Raw genomic sequence first — 19,244 nt, 5'->3', positions numbered from 1 at the left:
AGCAGCATGTCGTGGCAGAACCCTCCCCTCCCCCAATCGCAGCAGCGGCACGTCACGGGTGGGGGAGGGCGGGCACTGATAGCCAGAAGCAGGTGTGACTGATGGGGGGGAGCATTAGAAGAACTTTAAACACAAAGGGAACTTTAAACAGAAACTTTATTACAGAAAGGGAATTTTAAACAAAAAGAGAACAGAAAGAACACAGTGGGGCTGCCTGTGGCTGCACGACGCATCAGTCTCCACATCAACGCAGGGGCGGGATCCCCCTTAAATCACCGTGTTCACGATTTAATAGGTAGGTTAGGCTGCTGTTTGAAAGAAGTGGGAGGCACACACTACCCAGTATTCTTACCGGATCCGAGGAGGGCTACCTAGGTCTGCAATTTGAAAGCACCTATTGATTCAAAGTGATCTTATAATTACACAGAAGTTTTGTATTCTCCAATGTTGTGGAATTCTCTGAAGTAGATTTCACCAATTGCAATAGAAGGTGCGAAGCTCAAATTTCTTGGAACTTTTTGCAATGTTAAAGTGTGTTTAGAATTGCATTTGATAATTAGAGAAAAAGATCAGGCACTGCTTTTATTGAGTTTAAGTCCATATTTGCCTAATTAGCTCTTTTAATTGCTTGTTTAGAAAATGCTTTGGTTGATTGATAAAAATTTTACTCAAGACCCCATGGCCAATTTCTGCTCTGACTAGAGTCAGCTAACAGTGCATTTTTTGTTTTCATTTCTGATCTTGGCAAGTCATTTAAGTGTTCCACCTTTCTTTACTTTGAATTAATACCTGTTCTAGGTTCATTTTTAGTATCTAAAATAAATCCGTTATTTAACTCCTTGTATGAGTAAAGCTACCTCTATTTTGGAGCTGTGACCTTTCTTCTGAAATGAAGCCTAATTGGCAGACGATTACCTCCGTTTGGATTCCAATTGATAACTCTGACCATCATGCCTATTTCAAATCTTGTTAGAATTTTGTGCACTTTTATTGATAAATTGCCAGTGGTCGAAACAGTTCACCACTCGGGTATTCAGGAGTATTAGTCCCCATTTTTAAAAAAAAACTTTTAAATCCATAAATTAGATCAAACATTTGCACAACACTTTATTTATATTGATGAGCATTCCACTAAGTAAATATAAATCTTTTTAACCCCATCACATGCCCTAATGGTTACAATCCTTGCTGCTTAATCATGGTGGGACGACACATGGTGTGTAGAATCCCAGGTAGGAAGACTTAAAAAGTACAGAGCAGGATTTGGATCAAGTTACCACGCTTGTGCAACAGAGTCGGTTGTGATTGTGAATGTTTTGTGAGTATTTAAATCAATAGCTAGCTAGAGGATTAAAGATTTTGTACAAAATATTCTTGGATGTAAATATGTGACAATTAAAACAATCTATATTTTATATCCTTCCTGTTTAGGAAAGCGAAAAAGATTTGGAAGAAACTGAGGAATACAAGGAAGCCCAGGCCACAATAGGATCAATTAAACTAGAGGCATAGAACCTATTTATCAATAATGATATCTTCTGTTATAAATATTTACAGTGCCCATTCCCCATTTCTGTTTTAGACATTATGATCCTGCTGTTATTAAGTATAGGCTGAATGTATCAATCCTGTGTGATCAGAGTCCTGCTTTTGGACAACAGACTAATTTTGTGCCACATCATGATGAAGTAATGAAACATTAAATAAATGTACATGCTGTCTTATTTTATGCGTGTATCTGACATTGAAATATCTTTTTGCTAAGATTTCCCTTCTGCTCTCATAAGATGAAATGAATATAAATTCTGTCCAACAACTTGACGTTTTATTTCAGCAGTTTACTACATTATTGGCCAAATATTCTGCCACCATTTCTGGACAAAACAACCTATCCCAGGAACACAGCTTTCCACTTCTTTATTGTATGTTTTTAAGTTATTTAATCATTGTTGTACTACCAATGTCATTCAGCATCAAGTTGAAAGCACCCGGTAGTGTAGTGGTTTAATCTCAATCTTTAGAAAGTAACTTTATTGAAGCAGGATCAAGTGCAGCTTGTTGTGTATCACTGAGTGTGACCCATCTCCAGTTTGATGCAAAGCCAAATATTGAAAGTCCCCAATGAATTTGTTGGAATCTCCCCTAATCTTTTCACTAACCACCACACAAGATTAAAAGGAAGCCTCCTGAGAGTGTGCCACATGGTACTCTTTGAACTATACTTGTTGCAAGAAATCTAACAGCATAATTTGGACCCTGTTAGTTTTGTGTTGCATTTTAGACTTAGTGATATTTGTTATAAGATCATGGGCATCTATTACTATTGTTGGTTTAAAAATTGTTCTGCCTCATCCCTAGCCTCACTGGTAAATGTGCAGTAGGGTGAGATACCCTGTGAATATTGTAATCTCAGCAATTTTCTAAATTTAGAATAAGAAAGAAGGACAGCACTCAATCTATTAAGATATTAAATATTCTATCATTCTTGGTTATTCTAATTTCAATTTACTTTGTAGATAAAAGATAGGCAACAATTGAAATGCCACTTCATATATTCTAGTAGAATTAAGTTCAACTCATATCTGGAACTAATGCTGTATATCATAGTGAACTATGTTCCCTACTCCAGCTGTTTTACAAATCACATTCTAACTTTATGATGCATCGCTGGACTTGTGCTGAAAATTCATTCACTTTAGTTATTTTCAAGAGTTTGATTCTACATCGTGAAACTATGACCATCTCTTACATGTATCATAAAACATAGCTAAATGTAGTATTTCAATCCTCTTAATTTGATATTTGAGAAATATAAAATGGCCATTAATATCTAGCGTAACTCCTGTCTAACTCATTAAAGTTTTGTTTATTAACATTATTTGAAATTTTGTTTGCTCGGTTGAAAAAAAACTGATTTACGAAGTGCAATGTATGCAAAAGTGATGCTTTGTGAGGATAGCATAAATTATGAAGAGCTCTGTTCCAAAAGATGTAATTCAATGCAGATCTTAAACATACTTGTTTGAGTTCATGTCTTGTGTAACTAGAACATGCAGTTGCAATTCTAATTACAATGAAGCTGTTTCTATTCTTAATATAAATAATTAACATACCGCTTTAGATGAAGGCTGAACTATGTTTGCAACTTTGTAACATAAAGGGTGCCATATACAATAAGTAATTATATTAAAGCATACACATGAAAATACGATAGTAGATTTAAGGTCTTTCATAGATGATGTTACCTTCGTGTTGATTTTGGTGTTAAAGCCCCTCGTGACTGGTGAGAAGCTTAAGGTGCTTTACCCTGGAAAACTGTTCAGGATTTACAGCACTCTTGCATTTTGTAAATCTTTTCTCTTGATTTTTAAATGTATATCAACACTGAAGGCCAATCTTTGAAGAAGGGTTCCCAGCCAAACATCGACATTTTTTCTCCACTGATGCTGCTTGACCTGCTGAGCCTCCAAGCAGATTTCTTTGCTCCAGATTCAAGCATCTGAAGCCTCTTAAATAAAGGGTTTCAATTAAAAACTGCACCAGTTAACAATCTAGTGTCTGAAATTAGAAATGTTTTTAAAAAAAACTGGTATGTTGATCAACCATAGGTTTCAACAGATTGAAATCGAACTATCTTTTCAATGTTAAATATTCAGATGAAACTATAATTATTCTATACTTTGATTATTCTACTTTAATACTGCTATGCACAAACTTCCAGGCACTATTTTTTTGACATGAATACATTCTGATCATGATTTCCTTGCTCATCCCACACAATTGCAAGGAGAGAAAATCATTATGAGAAGCCATTTTGGGACAAGTAGATTTTTGGAAGTCCCTTCAAAGTTCAGTCAGATATGGACATAGCTCAAATGACATTGAATTAGGTCAATAAAAAATGTCCTCAATTAACAATTCCAGTGGAAAATAAGTAATAAAGGAAAGCTATGGTGCCTGGTGCAACAGAGGAGCTTCTAAACTCTTGGCTTTGTTCTAAGTTTCATTTTATTCACTCCATCACTCCTCTGCTCCCTAGTGAACATTGGCTCTGGATTTTGAAGTGCCTCTATTGTGAAAATTTCAACCATGTGTAAATATCTCAAGACCTCATTGCTTTTCCACTTCTGGCTTCTGAGAACTTTAATATTTCAATCTATTCCCAAAGAGTTTTTTTTTAAACCATCTGCACCAATAGGTCGCCAAAAGGCCTGGTGCCAAACTTGTTCCTTTGATACATCTCATGAAATTAAAGATCTCAAGATCTGTTCCTGAATAAAAGCAAAACCTTTGAAGTGCCAGGAGCAACAGCTAATTTATCCAAAGTAACTCCCACTAACAACCATCTGATTGTATTTTTCGTAATGTAGAATGAAGTTCACTCCATGCAAAAGATAAAACTGCCATTTTTTTTCCAGTTCCATGTACCTATCTAATAGTCACGCAAAAGATCCTATTGTACCTGCCTCCACCACTGTTCGATGCACCCACCACTCTGTGGAAAAACTTTGTAAGCACCTTAAAACTATGACCCCTCAAGTTAGACTTTTCAGCCTGAGGAAAATGTCATCCACATGTTCAATGCCTCTCATCATCTTATACACCTCTATCAGGTCACACCCCCCCCCCCCCCACCACCCCCCATCCTATGATGTTCAAAGTAGAAAAGAACAAGTTCACCAATCCAGGTGAGGAATGTGAGTCCAAGTATTGACAAAAATAGAGAAATGGGGCACATTCCATTGTGTTTAACTAATAGGTTCATGATTCAGCAAGACTAAAACTAATTGTGATGAACAACTCCTTTGGCAAAAAAAAACATCAAAAAACTGAACCACTAAAGTACATGACCCAGTATATTGAATCATTAGGAACATATACTTGTATGGAAATAGGATTGTGAAAGTCTGTTGGAATGTTCTGGAAATTTGTATAAATATGCAAGTTTTGAACCATGTGGCAGACTCCCTTGTGGTGAGATTAATTGAATGTGGCAGTGCCCCTCACTGTAATGAGGCTCCCATGGTTAACAGGAGCAGTAATAAAGCAGGGTGACATTTGCAGCTGTATTTGTGTTCATTTGTCAAGTATTCTCAGGTCCGCTTCAATGCAGGCAGGCAACATCCTTGTAAATCTCTGCACTCTTTCCATAGCAATCATATCCTTTAGTGATGTGACCAGAAATGAACATAATATTCTATGTGGGTTGAAATAAGGACTTATAGCTGCAACATTAACTGAGGAATCAAGTTCAAGAGCCACGAGGTAATGAAGGCACTTTCAACCTGTCCAGCAGCTTTGAGTATCTTATGAACATGGATCCCAAGATCTCTCAGCTGGTCCACACTGCTCAGAGTTCTTCTGTTAACACTGTATTCTGCCTTCAAACTTGACATACTGAAATGAACTACCACTCTTTTCTGAGTTAAATTCCATCTGACACTTCTCAGTCAGCTCTGCATCCTGTCAATGTCCCTCTGTAACCTTCAACAACCCTCCAGACTATCCACAATACTACCAACCTTGGCGTCATCTGTGAACTTAACTCCACCACCCCCACCCCTTCCACTTTCTTATCTGGGTTGTTTATAAAAATCTCAAAGAGGAGGGGTCCAGAGAGCCCTCCACTCAGAATACAATCATCTACAACCACCCCTCTGCCTTCTCCAGGCAAGCCATTTCTGTATCCACAAAGCAAGGCCTTGCATGGGGAACTTTATCAAATACCTTACTGAAATCTATAAATACTGCATCCACCACTCTAAGTTCATCAATATGATTTGGTACATCCTCAAAGAATTCAATCAGGCTCCTTGAGACATGACCTGCCCCTGACTAGGCCATCTTGAATCACTAAATGCTTGTAAATGTCTCCCAGGATCTTCTCCAACTGTTTGGTCCACAGATGAAGTAAGATTAACTGATCTATAATTTCCTGGGTTATCTCCACACCCTTTCTTGAACAAGGGAACAATATTTGTAAACCCCCCCACCCCAGTCCTCTTGTACTTCTCCTGTCCCGAGCCATGGCGACTTATCTAATTTCATGCTGTTCAAAAGCTCCAGCACATCCTCCTATACAGTTCACAGTTTCGATGTCCTGCAAATTCTGACGAAGAATGAAGAGTGTTGGATTGCCCCAGGACAAGCGGGACACAAAGTCTTGGGCCAGAGCCAAGGAAGCGGGTGACTTGGACAAACGCAAGTAAATGAGGTCAGTCCCCGCAAATGAATCGCAGCGCCAACCTTGGAGGCCAAATGTTCGGAGCAGCATAAATTCAATGTTGGAGCGGGCGCCAAAAAGTGGTTGAATCAGAGTTGAAGGAAGACCTGTACAGACAAAGTGGTGGCGAGAGAAAATTAATCTCGCAGGATGAGAATTTCCTAGTTTAATAATGGAACCAGCTTTTAATTTGAACCCTCTTTAAAAATAGGTGATGGGTTTTTTTTTTAATTAGAACGTTGTTAATTTTCGTTTTCCCGAATCTTTTGCGCTAAATGTTGGATTTCTTAAAAAAAAACATGGAAAAAGACTCCTGTTCTGCTTCATCCACAAACCCAGCCTCATTACCAGCGTTTAATGAGACCCCCATACTCCGTGACATGCAGCCGCTCCATCTCATTAACGAAATCGCTCTTCAATGCTGATTATTTTATTTGGTGCCATAATTATATTTCTTTTGGCTGAATCACGATTTAATAGAGCACACGTTCGAGGGCAGGGCGCCCCTTAATTGAAGGCAGGTTTGCGGTTGCGAAAATTTAGCGACGGCGGGATGCGGGGCAGAGCGGTGGCTTGGAGTGTGTGATCCGGGAAAACGAGTCCCTCGCAGCTCCCCTTCATTCTCTTGGTCTCGGCAAGAAAAAAAAACATCGACACCAACAACGTATTACTTCTAATTCATGAACTGTCTGCGCTCTCACAAAATCACCTGCACGAAACAAGAATCTAATTTGTTAACCTGGCATTTCTGTAGATGGAAGATCGATTTTCTCTTTAGAATTCTCTAATTGAGTGAATATAGACGCCCGAATTAGCTCGGTTGGGAAAAAGTCAACAAAAATCATCCTTGTAAAATAACCCATATTACCTCTGGAATAGCCAAATAATAAACGCACGCGGATCGAAAGGTCCCTGATTGAATGACAGTCATATTCTGGAACTAACTGGGTTTTAAAAAGCAAAGCTGAGCACGGAGTTGGAATACTAACTAAGCGAGCTGAGAATTGCTGGAATTACATTTGTTTTCTTGTGATATTATTAAAAGTCTATCCTCATCTCCAGAGTGCGTGAAAATATCTACTTTCCACTCAGATACACCGCATTAACTTGTTCGAGGCGAATTTGTTTGTTTGTCTATTTATTTATTTGGGAGAAAGATTGATGTGTTGTTATTATCTGTATCTTGTTAAAAGCAAATGGAGGGAAAAGGACGTAACCAAAGCTTTTTTTTTAGTTTTGCCCAATTTAAGTTTCTAATTTTAAAAACACAAAATTTGACCGTTTTCTTTGCTTCTATGCACTTGTTTATTTCCTTGGGTTTGCATAAAACAAATACCCCCCACCCCCCCATCACTAGGTTGTTTTATATAACTGAATGACACAGAAAAGCATTGCTCTAATTTGCCAGCGAATTAAAATTGATTCTTCTCATCAGGCAAGAAAATAAGAAAATGTGCGATCGTTAATTATTGCGGTGGACTCTTCGTTTCAAACGCCAGGGGTCGGAATAAGCATTAAAAAACAAACGGAATCAAACCAGGCGAAGAGGCAAAGAAGATTAAGAAATAGCTAAGTAACTGGTTGAATGCATGGACGATTTCTGGAACTCTTACAACTGTTTATAATCCGTTTATAAGTGTGAATTATTTGCTGGACATTTATCAGTAAACATAGTTAAACATTTATTTTAATCACACACAGAAGGAAGATGTGCAATGGTCAAGATATTTCTAGAAGTCGTTTTGTGTGTGTATGTATAACACATACACACACAAAACGACGTCAATATCTTGACCATTGCACATCGTTCTATGAGTGCGGACGCGTGTCTCTCTGCGCGCACCCACACCCACACTACAATGAAGGGGTCCAATGATCAATTTATTTCCAAATATCGTTTTGTTTGTAGGATCTTTCAATGACATTTGGCCAATAAAGACTATTTGTTCCTTAGATATGTTGTCCATATTTGCAAAGTATGAAGTTTGTTTATAGTTTACTGAATATCGACTGTGTCCGGTGAATTATACGCGCTATTCCTATCCAGATTTCACACCACGAAAAATGGAGTGAGGTGAAATTTAGGAATCGTTTGGTTTATTTTGGGGTTTTTTTTTTCAGTGTTGACAGAAAATTATTCCAAATGAATGGAGTAATTTATAATACAAGTTAAATATTTTAATTCTAATTAAGTTATATATATATATAAATAATATATTCCAAATGAATGGAGTAATTTACAATACAAGTTAAATATTTTAATTCTAATTAAGTTATATATCACCGATAGCGATGCAACAAAATATATTTATATATATTTTTAATTCCAAATGTCCAGTTTCCGTCCTTTAATAAAAATATAGAGGCGAGTTAATGCATTGGGCTCCTGTTGTCTATTTAGTTCCTTCTCTGCTTTGTGTTGGTATAAAATTGAATCTTTTTGTTCTATAAGAGACAAACTCAATAACTAAATTACATTACGAGCAACCAATATTTTTTCAGGCAGCTACTTCACTGCTCCTTTTGGTGTGAGCCGCAACCTGAAACCTATTTCAAATATACTGATCGGTTCCATGAACAAAGCCGGTCTTCACACCGGTTGTTTAGAGTCCTATTCTGAAAACGTTTACTTTTTTTCGCTGCGTTTGAACAAGGTCACGCTTGCTACAGAGTCGAAAACGCCGACCATGCTTAATGATGGTCGTGGAACAATCGACCTGAGCAAGTCTCTGCAAAGTGAGGCAAGCGGTAAGGTGTTCGTTTTGGTGTTTTCTTTTTGTGGCTGTTAATTCTTGGACCAGTCTCTGCTCAGAAACTTTCCCACAACGAATATATATATCTATAATTTTTACCGACAGTCGCGGCATCTTAACTGCTGGTCTCTCTCCCCCTCCCTCACCAGTTAAAGTGAGAAGGTGCGAATACTCGCGACATTCAGGATTTTGAAATTAATTTTTGCTTCTGCTGTATCGACTGTCAGACGAAATAACCCGCACCAGAAAATATTACGAGAATGAAAGGGATGATGAACAACTCATCTATTGAAACAGCGATGATCCCTTTTGACAATGACTTTCGTCAACCTACTGAAGAAACTTGCAGAGAGACGAGCGAGTCGGCAGTTTATTTCTCTTCTAAGATATTGCTAATTCTTTTCCATTTTAATTCTACGCTTTGCCTTCTCTATTTGCTGCAAATGTATTCAAGTTATCTTTCATCCCCGCCCCTGCCCTTTTTTCCCCCTCTTCCCTTTGAATCCTGTAGGAAGTACAAATATCGGTGCGTTTGTTCCAATGGAAAACAACGCCACGGCGGTATAAGAAGTCATAAATGTAGCGGTCTATCAATCACCCGACTGCCATTATCAGCCACAATAAACAGTGAATAATAAAACAACTGATCTCTCTATAACCCAAAACATGGACTTAGCTGTAGCGCTAAGTCAATACCTAAATACCATCTCAATTTAAACGGAGTAGATGAACAGTAAGCAAGCATAAGAATCAAGCCACTTCTATGAAATTAAAATACACGTTCTAAACACTCCGTTCCATTTTAACAAACTGCGTTTTAAAAATGGAACTGAATGGAAACATTCAACCGGGTCTGCCCAACACCTGAGTCCTTTCCTTCGTGAACATACGGCTGTCGACTTTGCAGATTTGAACTCGGTGGATTTGGATTGATTGATTTATTTATTTGCAGGGTTTTTTTGTAGCTTCTGGCAATGACTTTTTTATTCACAGAAGATTCTCTCCTTTCCCCAGGTTCCATTTCACCTTCGCTTTCCGACGCACACATGCACATGAAAAAGGGTTGAGTTCACTCCGAGAGTACTCACATGAGTAGGTATCACATTAGATCTGAAGCCACGGAATGGAAGCCTGGTGGTCTGGCCGAAGATCAGGATTCAAACGCTCTGCTCTGGATCCCATCGGCAATGCATTCACTATGAGGACTGACGATCCTAAAAGCAGAATTGAATAAATCTAACCAAGGTGCAGAGAACAAGAACAAAAAACGCACAATATGTGCCTTGCAGCCTCCTTTGTCCTTCGACGTGTGTAAAAAAAAAGATGTTAAAAATCTCACTCTTGCATTTGCTTTAAGGCTTTTCCATTGTTACGTGGGGATTATTAACTTGCTGCAAATTAGTCCTTAGTGTCTTATTTCAGCCGATTTTACGGAACACCCGTTTTGTACTTTTATTGCCTCTTAATAAATATTCTTAATTGTACTTATTTTGTCTAAAAAAAATCAATCGCAATCGAGACGAATTGTACCAATGAAGTGTATCAGTCCCAAATGTGCCCATACTTTTCCTGTGTTAAGATAAAAAAAATCTTAGGAGATATAATTGTAATAGGAATGAAGTTTGAATGGACTGGATCCTACACCCATTACATCTGTAAAATCTGCTCGCTGCTTCCACTGATGTCATTCACAACCGCAGATTCTTTCGGTTGACAGCCAAGTCTAAACCAGTAGTAAATTAGTACACATTTATAATGATTTTATTTTAATAATCGTAATAAAAGCTTATAGATTTGGCACTAATTAGATAAATGCCTAATGATCTTGAAAATTACTCTGGTTTGAAATATATTACTAACAGAAACTTTGTTGTTGGCTGATTTTGGAAATCAGAATATTAGAAACGGATGACTTGACGTGTTTGTACAGTTCTGTAAACCGTTCATGCGATTATAAAGTTGTAAAATCCACATTATTGATCATTTCCTGAATTTTCTGCCAACATCTAGGGTTGCTTTTGTGCTTCGAACATTGGTTTTCAAAAATATTTCAAGGGTCGAAAATTTATGGAAGCGTATTGGGACAATGGTGTAATCTCCACTCAGATATACGTCTCGAATCGGACGCGTGTTACAAATGAAATGTAGAACATGGAAACCTTCTGGAGACTTATCGAACTTGAAGAAGTTGAATTCCAGCACCGGACAATCTTATAAAAAATAGTTTCAACGCCATAATGTTGTGGGAAAACATTCAAACTTTGTGGTGCGACCGTATTGTAAAATCTCCCATAAAATGGTGAAAACATCAATATTTAACCCCGAATCATATAATACATCACATTAAGGGATAGATAGTGAAGAGAAGTGAGCAAATAAGGTATAGTTGGATAAATATAATTCCTGTAATATTGGCTTTATTATGTTTGGTTTGTATCTATTATCCAAATTAGAGCAGGTCATTTAAAGGCATAATATTTGACGTTGAAAGCTAATAAATCAGATTTAGAAAGCAGAAATAGAATTGTAAATGTTCAGAGTGGCTTCTGAGTGGTTGGGGAGAGCTGCCTTGAGGCATGCGTAATGGAGTCTCACTTTGCGTTGACATTTGCAGCGTTGAGTTTTGATTGGCCCTGATTTGGAGCTGCTCATGGGCTCATTCAACTGTTAAGCACCACCCCGTTCCTCTAAAGGAGATTATAATGCAAGAGACCCCCTTTTACAACAAACAGAAATTTGTAGTTTTTTTGTATTTTTTAAAAAACCTCTCCGGTTTTTTAGGGGGAATCTCACCCTGGAGCGGTGCGCCATGCTCTCACACGCCGACCTCCTGGACGCTCGCCTGGGTGAGTGTTTGAGCTCAACTCCGCTCTCCCAAAACATTCTCTCCACGAAGGTGTCACCGGGGGTAGCTGGAGACCAGTTTACATTCACAGACTCCTCGTTACTCCGCTTTTAATGCAGCGAAAATTAGTTAATTCTCTCTAAAATTAATTATTTTAGTTTCAAATTACTGCAATAATTTGATTTAGAATCAATCTAACAGAATTGCACTTGCAGTTTGAGTTAGGGAAATCTATCACCGATCGTAACAACTAAAAGAAAGTTATTTTTTCTTGTCTGTTTCCTTTTATTTTTGATCACATTCTCATTTCTGTTCGATTTGCTTTTTTTTTACTTCCTAGGGATGAAAGATGCTGCGGCTGAATTGCTCGGTCACCGGGAGGCGGTGAAGTGTCGGATGGGTCCCGGAGGCTCCGAGTCGGGCCATCCAGGCGATTGTCCACCGGGGTCAGACGCAGTGGAGGGTGCGACGCTCCTTCCGGGGGAAAGCATCGGGTCGGCCGGATCGAACCCGGGAGGCGGCGGCGGTGGAGGCGGTGGAGGAGGGTCGGTCAGCGGCAAAGACGCGGACAAACAGCAGCAACAACAACAACAACAACAACAGAGCCAACAGAAACAAAAGAGACACCGGACCCGCTTCACCCCAGCTCAGCTCAACGAACTGGAGCGGAGCTTCGCCAAGACCCACTATCCGGACATCTTCATGAGAGAGGAACTGGCTCTGCGAATCGGCCTCACCGAGTCCAGGGTACAGGTAAGAAACGAGGCACGAGTCCAAGAAGGGAAAGCGATCCTTGGTGGGTGGTGAGACGCCAAGTCCAAAACGGGGAGGATATTTGTGGACGGAGGGCGAATCTCTTAAAGTTAACCTTGAAAAGTATCGTCAACGAATTTGTTTAGTTTCTGACCCCATCTGAAATCCAGAACCTCTTTATTTGTCTCGACAATTATATGGAAGTCAGGTAAAGGTGTGCGTGAATAAAAGAGCATTTTCGAGTCCAGTTTTTAAACTGCATTTGCCTTTTTAAAAAAAGTCTGATATACAATATTAGGCTTTATTCGGCTTTCTCCAGCAACTCCTGTAAGTGAACAGATTAATATCTCATCTGTTCGTTCTGCTTTGAGCGAAGAAATATAGTGTTTAGGAAATGTTCAATATTAGGAAAGATAATGAGATCAAGGGAGAGCTAAAGAATTTGAAGGCAGCGTGTTGCTGCAGCAAGCTAAAGAGTAAAATAAGGAGCGACCAGACAATTTTGAGAACATAAAACAGAAGAGATGACAGCAGAATGTGACAGGGTTTCGGGTTATTAACAACCCGTCATCAAGTCAGGATGAAGACTGGCTTTTGAAAGATAGACGTTGAAAGGCACCCGTGTCTGAACAAACAGATTGGGGAGAATTTTTCATTCAGTTTACACTGAGACACAACATCCTCAATAATCTCATCCAACAAAGCAACAATTGAACGTACTCTCCATGTCGAGCTGTACTGAGCTGTGAAATGTGCGCTTGATCTTGAGATTGCCGGGATCGCCCTCCATATTTGTAAAAAAAAACCTCGAGTAATACTTAAAGAATGAACAGCCGGAAGATCTTCGTATTCTTTGGATTTCGGTCTGTGGGGTTATTATTTGGTGAACGGAAATACTATATATTTCGTTTATAATATTATTCCCGGGCAGGAATTTAAATAACTTTCAAAATTTAATTAATATTCAGAGATGAAAGGAGGGATTAGCAGGTAAATTTTATTTGGAATATTAAAAAAATATACAAATTGAATCAAAACGAATAAATGGCATAAAGTAAAACTGAAGTTTTAAATCTCACAATGTAACACTTATGTAAATATATTTTAGGATTAGAAAAGCGGTCACTATGGAAAGTTCTGATTAAGTTTCTGGACATTAATGGTGCGACCGACAAGCAGAGTTCGACTTCACAAATGGAATTCCGCAGTTTCAAAAAGAACGTGAAGATTATGCAGCCGGGCATCTAATTTGATTTTAAGATTTATGGCAGAGGTGTTAAAGAGTTCCAGATCTGTTCAAATCTCTGCGCCTCCTAAAGTAACGCAGGCCAATGAAATTAATCTCTGTGCGGGGGAACAGTGGCTGCAAAAGAGGGGAGAAAAGTGGAGATCTTTAAGACGTGGAGATTTGTGAGATTTCCGGGTTTTGACGAACGGTATAATCAGTAAATCACCCGAAGCGGCTATCTGTAATTACACCTGACACTGGCCATTACAACGGCTGCCCAGTGATTTAACATGATAGCAATTCTAATCTGATGATAAAGCAGATAATGGAAAGAGTAAAGAATTACATTTGAGACGCTTGCATCAAGCTTATTCATAAAGTACGGCGCAATTTAAACACATAGAAATAAATAAACATCAATCAAAAGTTCGTGAGCTCTTCAGTAAAAGGAAGCAGAATTCCAACATTTTAATTTCAAGTGGTCACTAGTGTTTAGCAACGAAAACTTAATAATTCAAAGAATCAGATCCACGCAATCAGAACATTTTTTAAAAAAAAACATACTTCGAACAAAAGAGATGGAACTGGGTCAGCAAATCATGAATGTTTTGTTCCTGATTACACATTTATGATTGAACTGATATTCAAGCCTGAGGATGTGAATGAGGTTAAATCTCAGAAGACAGCAGGAAGTAGACTCGGACAGCATTCGATGTAAAACATTCAAATTTATTGCCTTCGATGTATTGGGTCGAGAGGGACTGGTTAGTTTTGATAACCAGTATTTTATGGTTGGAACAACTAGTTTGAAATCAGTACGGAGTAATGATAAATTACATGCAAGACTCTCACCAGTTCACAACTGAAAGTTTCCAAAAACAAACCGAAGGGGTGTTCAAAATAAAATCAGTGAGATCTGTGGACAAAGTCAGGATGGAAGGAGTTTGGTATTCAGTTTAAAATTAATTAAAAGGGTTTGTCTAAAAGGTTAAATACGTCATTGTCAATACATTTGTAATTAGATTTAAAGATTAGGCGAAGAGATGTCCATCACCAATCACCATAATTTCAGATAATATTTACATCGATATTTCGGAAGGTTATAATTTTCGAGTCGCTTTCTCTGATAGCGATCGTATTGATTTAGATTTTTAAAAAATCTGTTGATCAAATCTACATAAAATATGAACACATTTTTAAAATAATTAATTCGGTTGAAGGATATTTTGTAGTTTTTAATTTTGCCCATTGCCGAGATCAATCTTCTAAAACGGGACAGATCGTTTGGCGGGAATGTCCTGCATGTTTTACAATTCCTACTTGATTCAAACGATCTCTTTTTTTCAGTTCAATCTACTACATTATTGTTGTTTTTCTTTACAATTTCTTACCGTTTGTCTTGCAGTTGTTTCCTGTCATCTCACACAAAAGGAGACATTATCTAGAGCTTATTCAATTTCCACAGACAAGGCATTACAACATAAATCACTTTTCGTTCCGGGAGCCCGCTGAACAAAAGCGAGAAGCTTCCCCAGCCTTCCTCTTTCTTACACCCACAAACATACTGCTTAAATTCACCCTATTTCTATCACTAAATTAGAAGAGAGGTTTATTATAGTTTGACGTTCCTGCCTCAGTCATATGGAAACGTATTTATTCACTTAAAATATTTAACTTGAAGAATTATAGGTAGCCCCTCTGAATCATCTGTGGGCTGAAATAGTTTATTAAATGACAATGTGAAAATAATGCAAATTATGCAATAAAATACAATATAATCATTAGTCTCCAGCATGTATTAATTAGCTTCCAATACTTTATTTACATAAAACCCATATCAGTGAAATAACCGATGTACAGTGATCCTTGAGATCTCATCTTTTCTTCCTAATTATATGTTTGAATTCTCACTATAACCTGCCGCTCTGTATTTTAGATATGCAATGCTCCGTCACCTGCCACATCTTAATAGGCGACAAGTTGGAAGTATTTTCTACTTTTCTAATGGAATGAGAAATTGCATTTTCTCTAACACTATTAAAGTGTAATGAATTTCGTTGGGATTTCACGGCTGACTGGCTAGAATGAATCTGTGCTCCGAGCACATCCAGGGCTGGAGATATCACACAAAATCTCCACATTAATCATCGCGAATATTACAACGAGATCTTTATGAACCCGGTTTCCTGCAAAATTTTAACATTCTAAACGCTACCTTTTCTTAAATGACTTCACATCCTTTAAAATCGTCACTTTATGTATCCATAAACATATAAAAGTAGAATGATATACAAGTAGACATTGAATTGCTTTTATTTAAAAAATTAAATCCGAGGTAGCAGTGAAACTAATTCTTTTCAATCCCTCTAGTGGTTTTAGGTATGTATAGAGTTATTTTATCGAAATACCCATGTCGAAGATGGCATTTTAGAATTGGTACATTTTATTTATTAGACTAGTTACATTCTATTTATTCTGACTTTTCTTCTCCCCTCTAATTTCTGTTAAAGGCTGCCGATACCATTTGCATGATCAAGATTATAATTCTTTATTATATTGTTGGGACCAATCTAATTCACAGCTCTACCTAGTTTGTTCACAAATTAGCTTCATGTCAATTGTCCAGTTATTTTTTTTTCTACGCACCTTGCATCTTCTCTGGATGAACTAATTCTGATGTTTCTAAATCAAGATATCAATAACTCATATTTTAATGACAAAAGCCACAGTTCTCCTCAATGAACGGGCGCGATTTCCTAAAGGTCAACATGTACTGATTTAATATGTCCTTTACTTAAGAAATATTTGATTTCAGTCCACCCCCCCCCCCCCCCCACCCCGTATTCATTGCATTACGTTCACTCTGAGTGGGGACATTTCCACCAACAAATGCAATGACCGATCTCGGGATGAGTTCAGTGACTCTGTGACCGATTTGATTATTATCCACCTCTTTACAATCGTAGAACGGATTCACATAATTCGAATGAAACATCTTTGAAAATAATATTATTTTAAATAATCTCTGGTTAATTTTATATTTATGTGTGCTGGAAAAAAAACTCAATGAGCTCACGAAAAAACTTCTGTCTGGAGACGGGAATGTGTCATTTCAAACAATTGGGCGTCTCACGTGCCTTCCTGCGAGATCAACAGTGGAGAGCAACACAAAAGTGCTGGATAAACACAGCAGGTCACGCAGCATCGAAAGGTAGAGAAGGATAGCCAACGTTTCGGGTCAGAGCCCTTCACAAGCCTAACCAAGGGCTCGGGCTAGAAACGTTGCTCACCCTTTACTTCCAGAGATGATGGGTGACCCGCCGAGTCTCTCCAACACTTTTGTGTATTCCACCACTCTCCCGTTGAACCCAAGAGGGCAACGTGCAACATTTGATGAGTTGTGTCAGATGTGGGCAGCCTCCCACCCTCTTCCGCTTTGTTTGTGGGCCAGAGTTAAACGAACGGCAAGTTCTCTCAACTCTCACTTTCGGCTCATCCGGCCAAAGGTTCAGCATTCTCCCCACAGCTCTGTGGGCGCTCCCGGCTAAATCGGGAGGGTGCGGTCCTGGCAACAATCGGTTAGTTACCTGGGATACTTCTCTCCCAACAAGAGTGGATGTCAGCCACACCGGGACACGAAAACAAAGAGGAGGATACTCTTAATATTGCAGATACTTTGGATCAGTTCCTTTTTTTTTACCGGAGATTGACAATTACAGACTTGTTTTGTTTTCCCCACTATGCTCTGATCTTGCCAGGATTGTTTCTCTCCCGCGCTGTTTCTTTCCTTCCTGACTGTACTTCCTTCTTTATTCTGTTTTCAGGTCTGGTTTCAGAACCGCCGCGCCAAGTGGAAGAAGCGAAAGAAGACCACCAATGTATTCCGTGCCCCTGGCACGTTGATGCCAACGCCAGGACTGCCCCAGTTCCCAGGCGCCAGCATGGGCGACAGCCTTTGCTCTTTCCATGCCAATGATACCCGCTGGGCCACAGCAGGCATGGGGGTCTCGCAGCTGCAGCTGCCCCCAGCCCTGGGTAGGCAACAGGCCATGGCTCAATCTCTGTCCCAGTGCAGCCTCGGAGGCCCGTCCAACTCCATGAGTCTTTCTAATAGCCTCACTGGCGCGAACGGCGGCGGTCTGCAGTCCCATCTCTACCAGCCCACGTTCCCTGGCATGGTGCCCGCCTCTCTGGCCGGCCCCGGCAACGTGACGAGTGGCTCGCCGCAGCTCTGTAGCTCCCCGGACAGCGACGTGTGGCGGGGGACCAGCATTGCCTCCCTGCGCCGTAAAGCACTCGAGCACACAGTCTCCATGAGCTTCACCTAATGCAGCCGTCCCCTTTCTCTCCAGCATCCAGCAACCAGGGAGTCGACTCAGGATTTCAAATACATCCTTCAACACCCACACGCAACTAGGAGGCGGGAGGGAGAGGGAAGGAAGGAGGGAGGGAGGTTGGTCAAACTCGAAAATATTAAGGGACGAGGAAAATAGCAGAGGCACTGGGGGCAAAACCATGACCAATGGACTCAAACCAAGAACTCTGATCGATGGCGGTGATCTGGAATTCGCTGCTGTTTCATCTCTTTGAATCACGTTCCAGATCACGAGATGGCCTATTGCAATAACATATTAAATCACACAAAGAAAGAGCTCTGACCAACTTTAGGGGACATCTTTATTTTATTTCAATTTCTGCACATTCTTATTCTTAATATATATGAAATGCATCCATACTTACTGCGCAGTGTTGACAAACACTGCCCTGTCACATCCCAATGCAGTTCACCGACCTCGCAAACGCGCCCAATTCTAGAATTTCTCCATTCTAGAATGGAATAGGTAATTCAAAAGATATTTGGGGATCCATACCTCAACTCCCTTTATCCTCGTTGGTTCCATATCTCTTAACCAATCAAAAAATCTATCTAATGTTTCAACGTTTTATTGACTTGTCCCAATGCCCTTGATTAAGCCAATTGTGAATGCCAATTATGTTTGGACAGTTGGCCATGTGGCTTTGCCTCTGTACCTTTCACACTTAGTTCAACAGTTCCCTTTTAATTTCCCAAGACAACGAGGTTCTTATCCGCTAACGTAGTCTTGCACGACAGAGACTACAGGATCACGAGCGGACAATGCAAGAACATGGAATGACAGACGGCATTTTCTCAGTGCACTATGTTGAAGCCTCCTGGAGGTTTGTTTCTTCTTGGTCGCAGCTCATGATTTGGGTGATTTTTTTAAATGTAAGAAGTACTTCACTAAAATAATGCCACCTGCACAGCATGCAGAGGAGGAGTATCCAGCATGCGATGTGCACGTGAGTATTTCGAGCCCTGGAACCACATAGCCCTTAACCTATACCTTCATCTGCATGAACTGGTCAGAATTCACCATCGAGCGAAAGTAACATTGAACAGAACGATCAAAGCTGTGATAT

General features: G+C 39.4%; 2 protein-coding genes across 6 annotated transcripts in view; both read left to right on the top strand.

Moving 5' to 3' along the window:
• Window positions 1-3,208, top strand: part of tbca (tubulin cofactor a) — a 136,225-nt gene extending 133,017 nt beyond the window's left edge. For all 5 annotated transcript variants that reach the window (XM_069938114.1, XM_069938149.1, XM_069938123.1 and 2 more), the window contains one exon: window positions 1,432-3,208. In XM_069938114.1, coding sequence (XP_069794215.1) covers window positions 1,432-1,512 — 81 coding nt within the window. In that variant the 3' untranslated portion in view covers window positions 1,513-3,208. The remainder of the gene's footprint in view (window positions 1-1,431) is intronic.
• Window positions 3,209-11,785: 8,577 nt separating this feature from the next.
• otpa (orthopedia homeobox a) lies at window positions 11,786-18,130 on the top strand. The gene is made up of 3 exons (XM_069899267.1): window positions 11,786-11,822; window positions 12,162-12,574; window positions 17,627-18,130. The coding sequence occupies exons 1-3, from the start codon at window positions 11,786-11,788 to the stop codon at window positions 18,128-18,130; spliced, it is 954 nt and encodes a 317-aa protein (XP_069755368.1).
• Window positions 18,131-19,244: the final 1,114 nt, after the last annotated feature.

This window comes from Narcine bancroftii, chromosome 1 (assembly GCF_036971445.1).
Source record: "Narcine bancroftii isolate sNarBan1 chromosome 1, sNarBan1.hap1, whole genome shotgun sequence".
Classification (NCBI taxonomy): Eukaryota; Metazoa; Chordata; class Chondrichthyes; order Torpediniformes; family Narcinidae; genus Narcine; species Narcine bancroftii.
The sequence above is the reverse complement of the archived record's forward strand: the minus strand, read 5'-3'. Positions and strand labels throughout refer to the sequence as shown.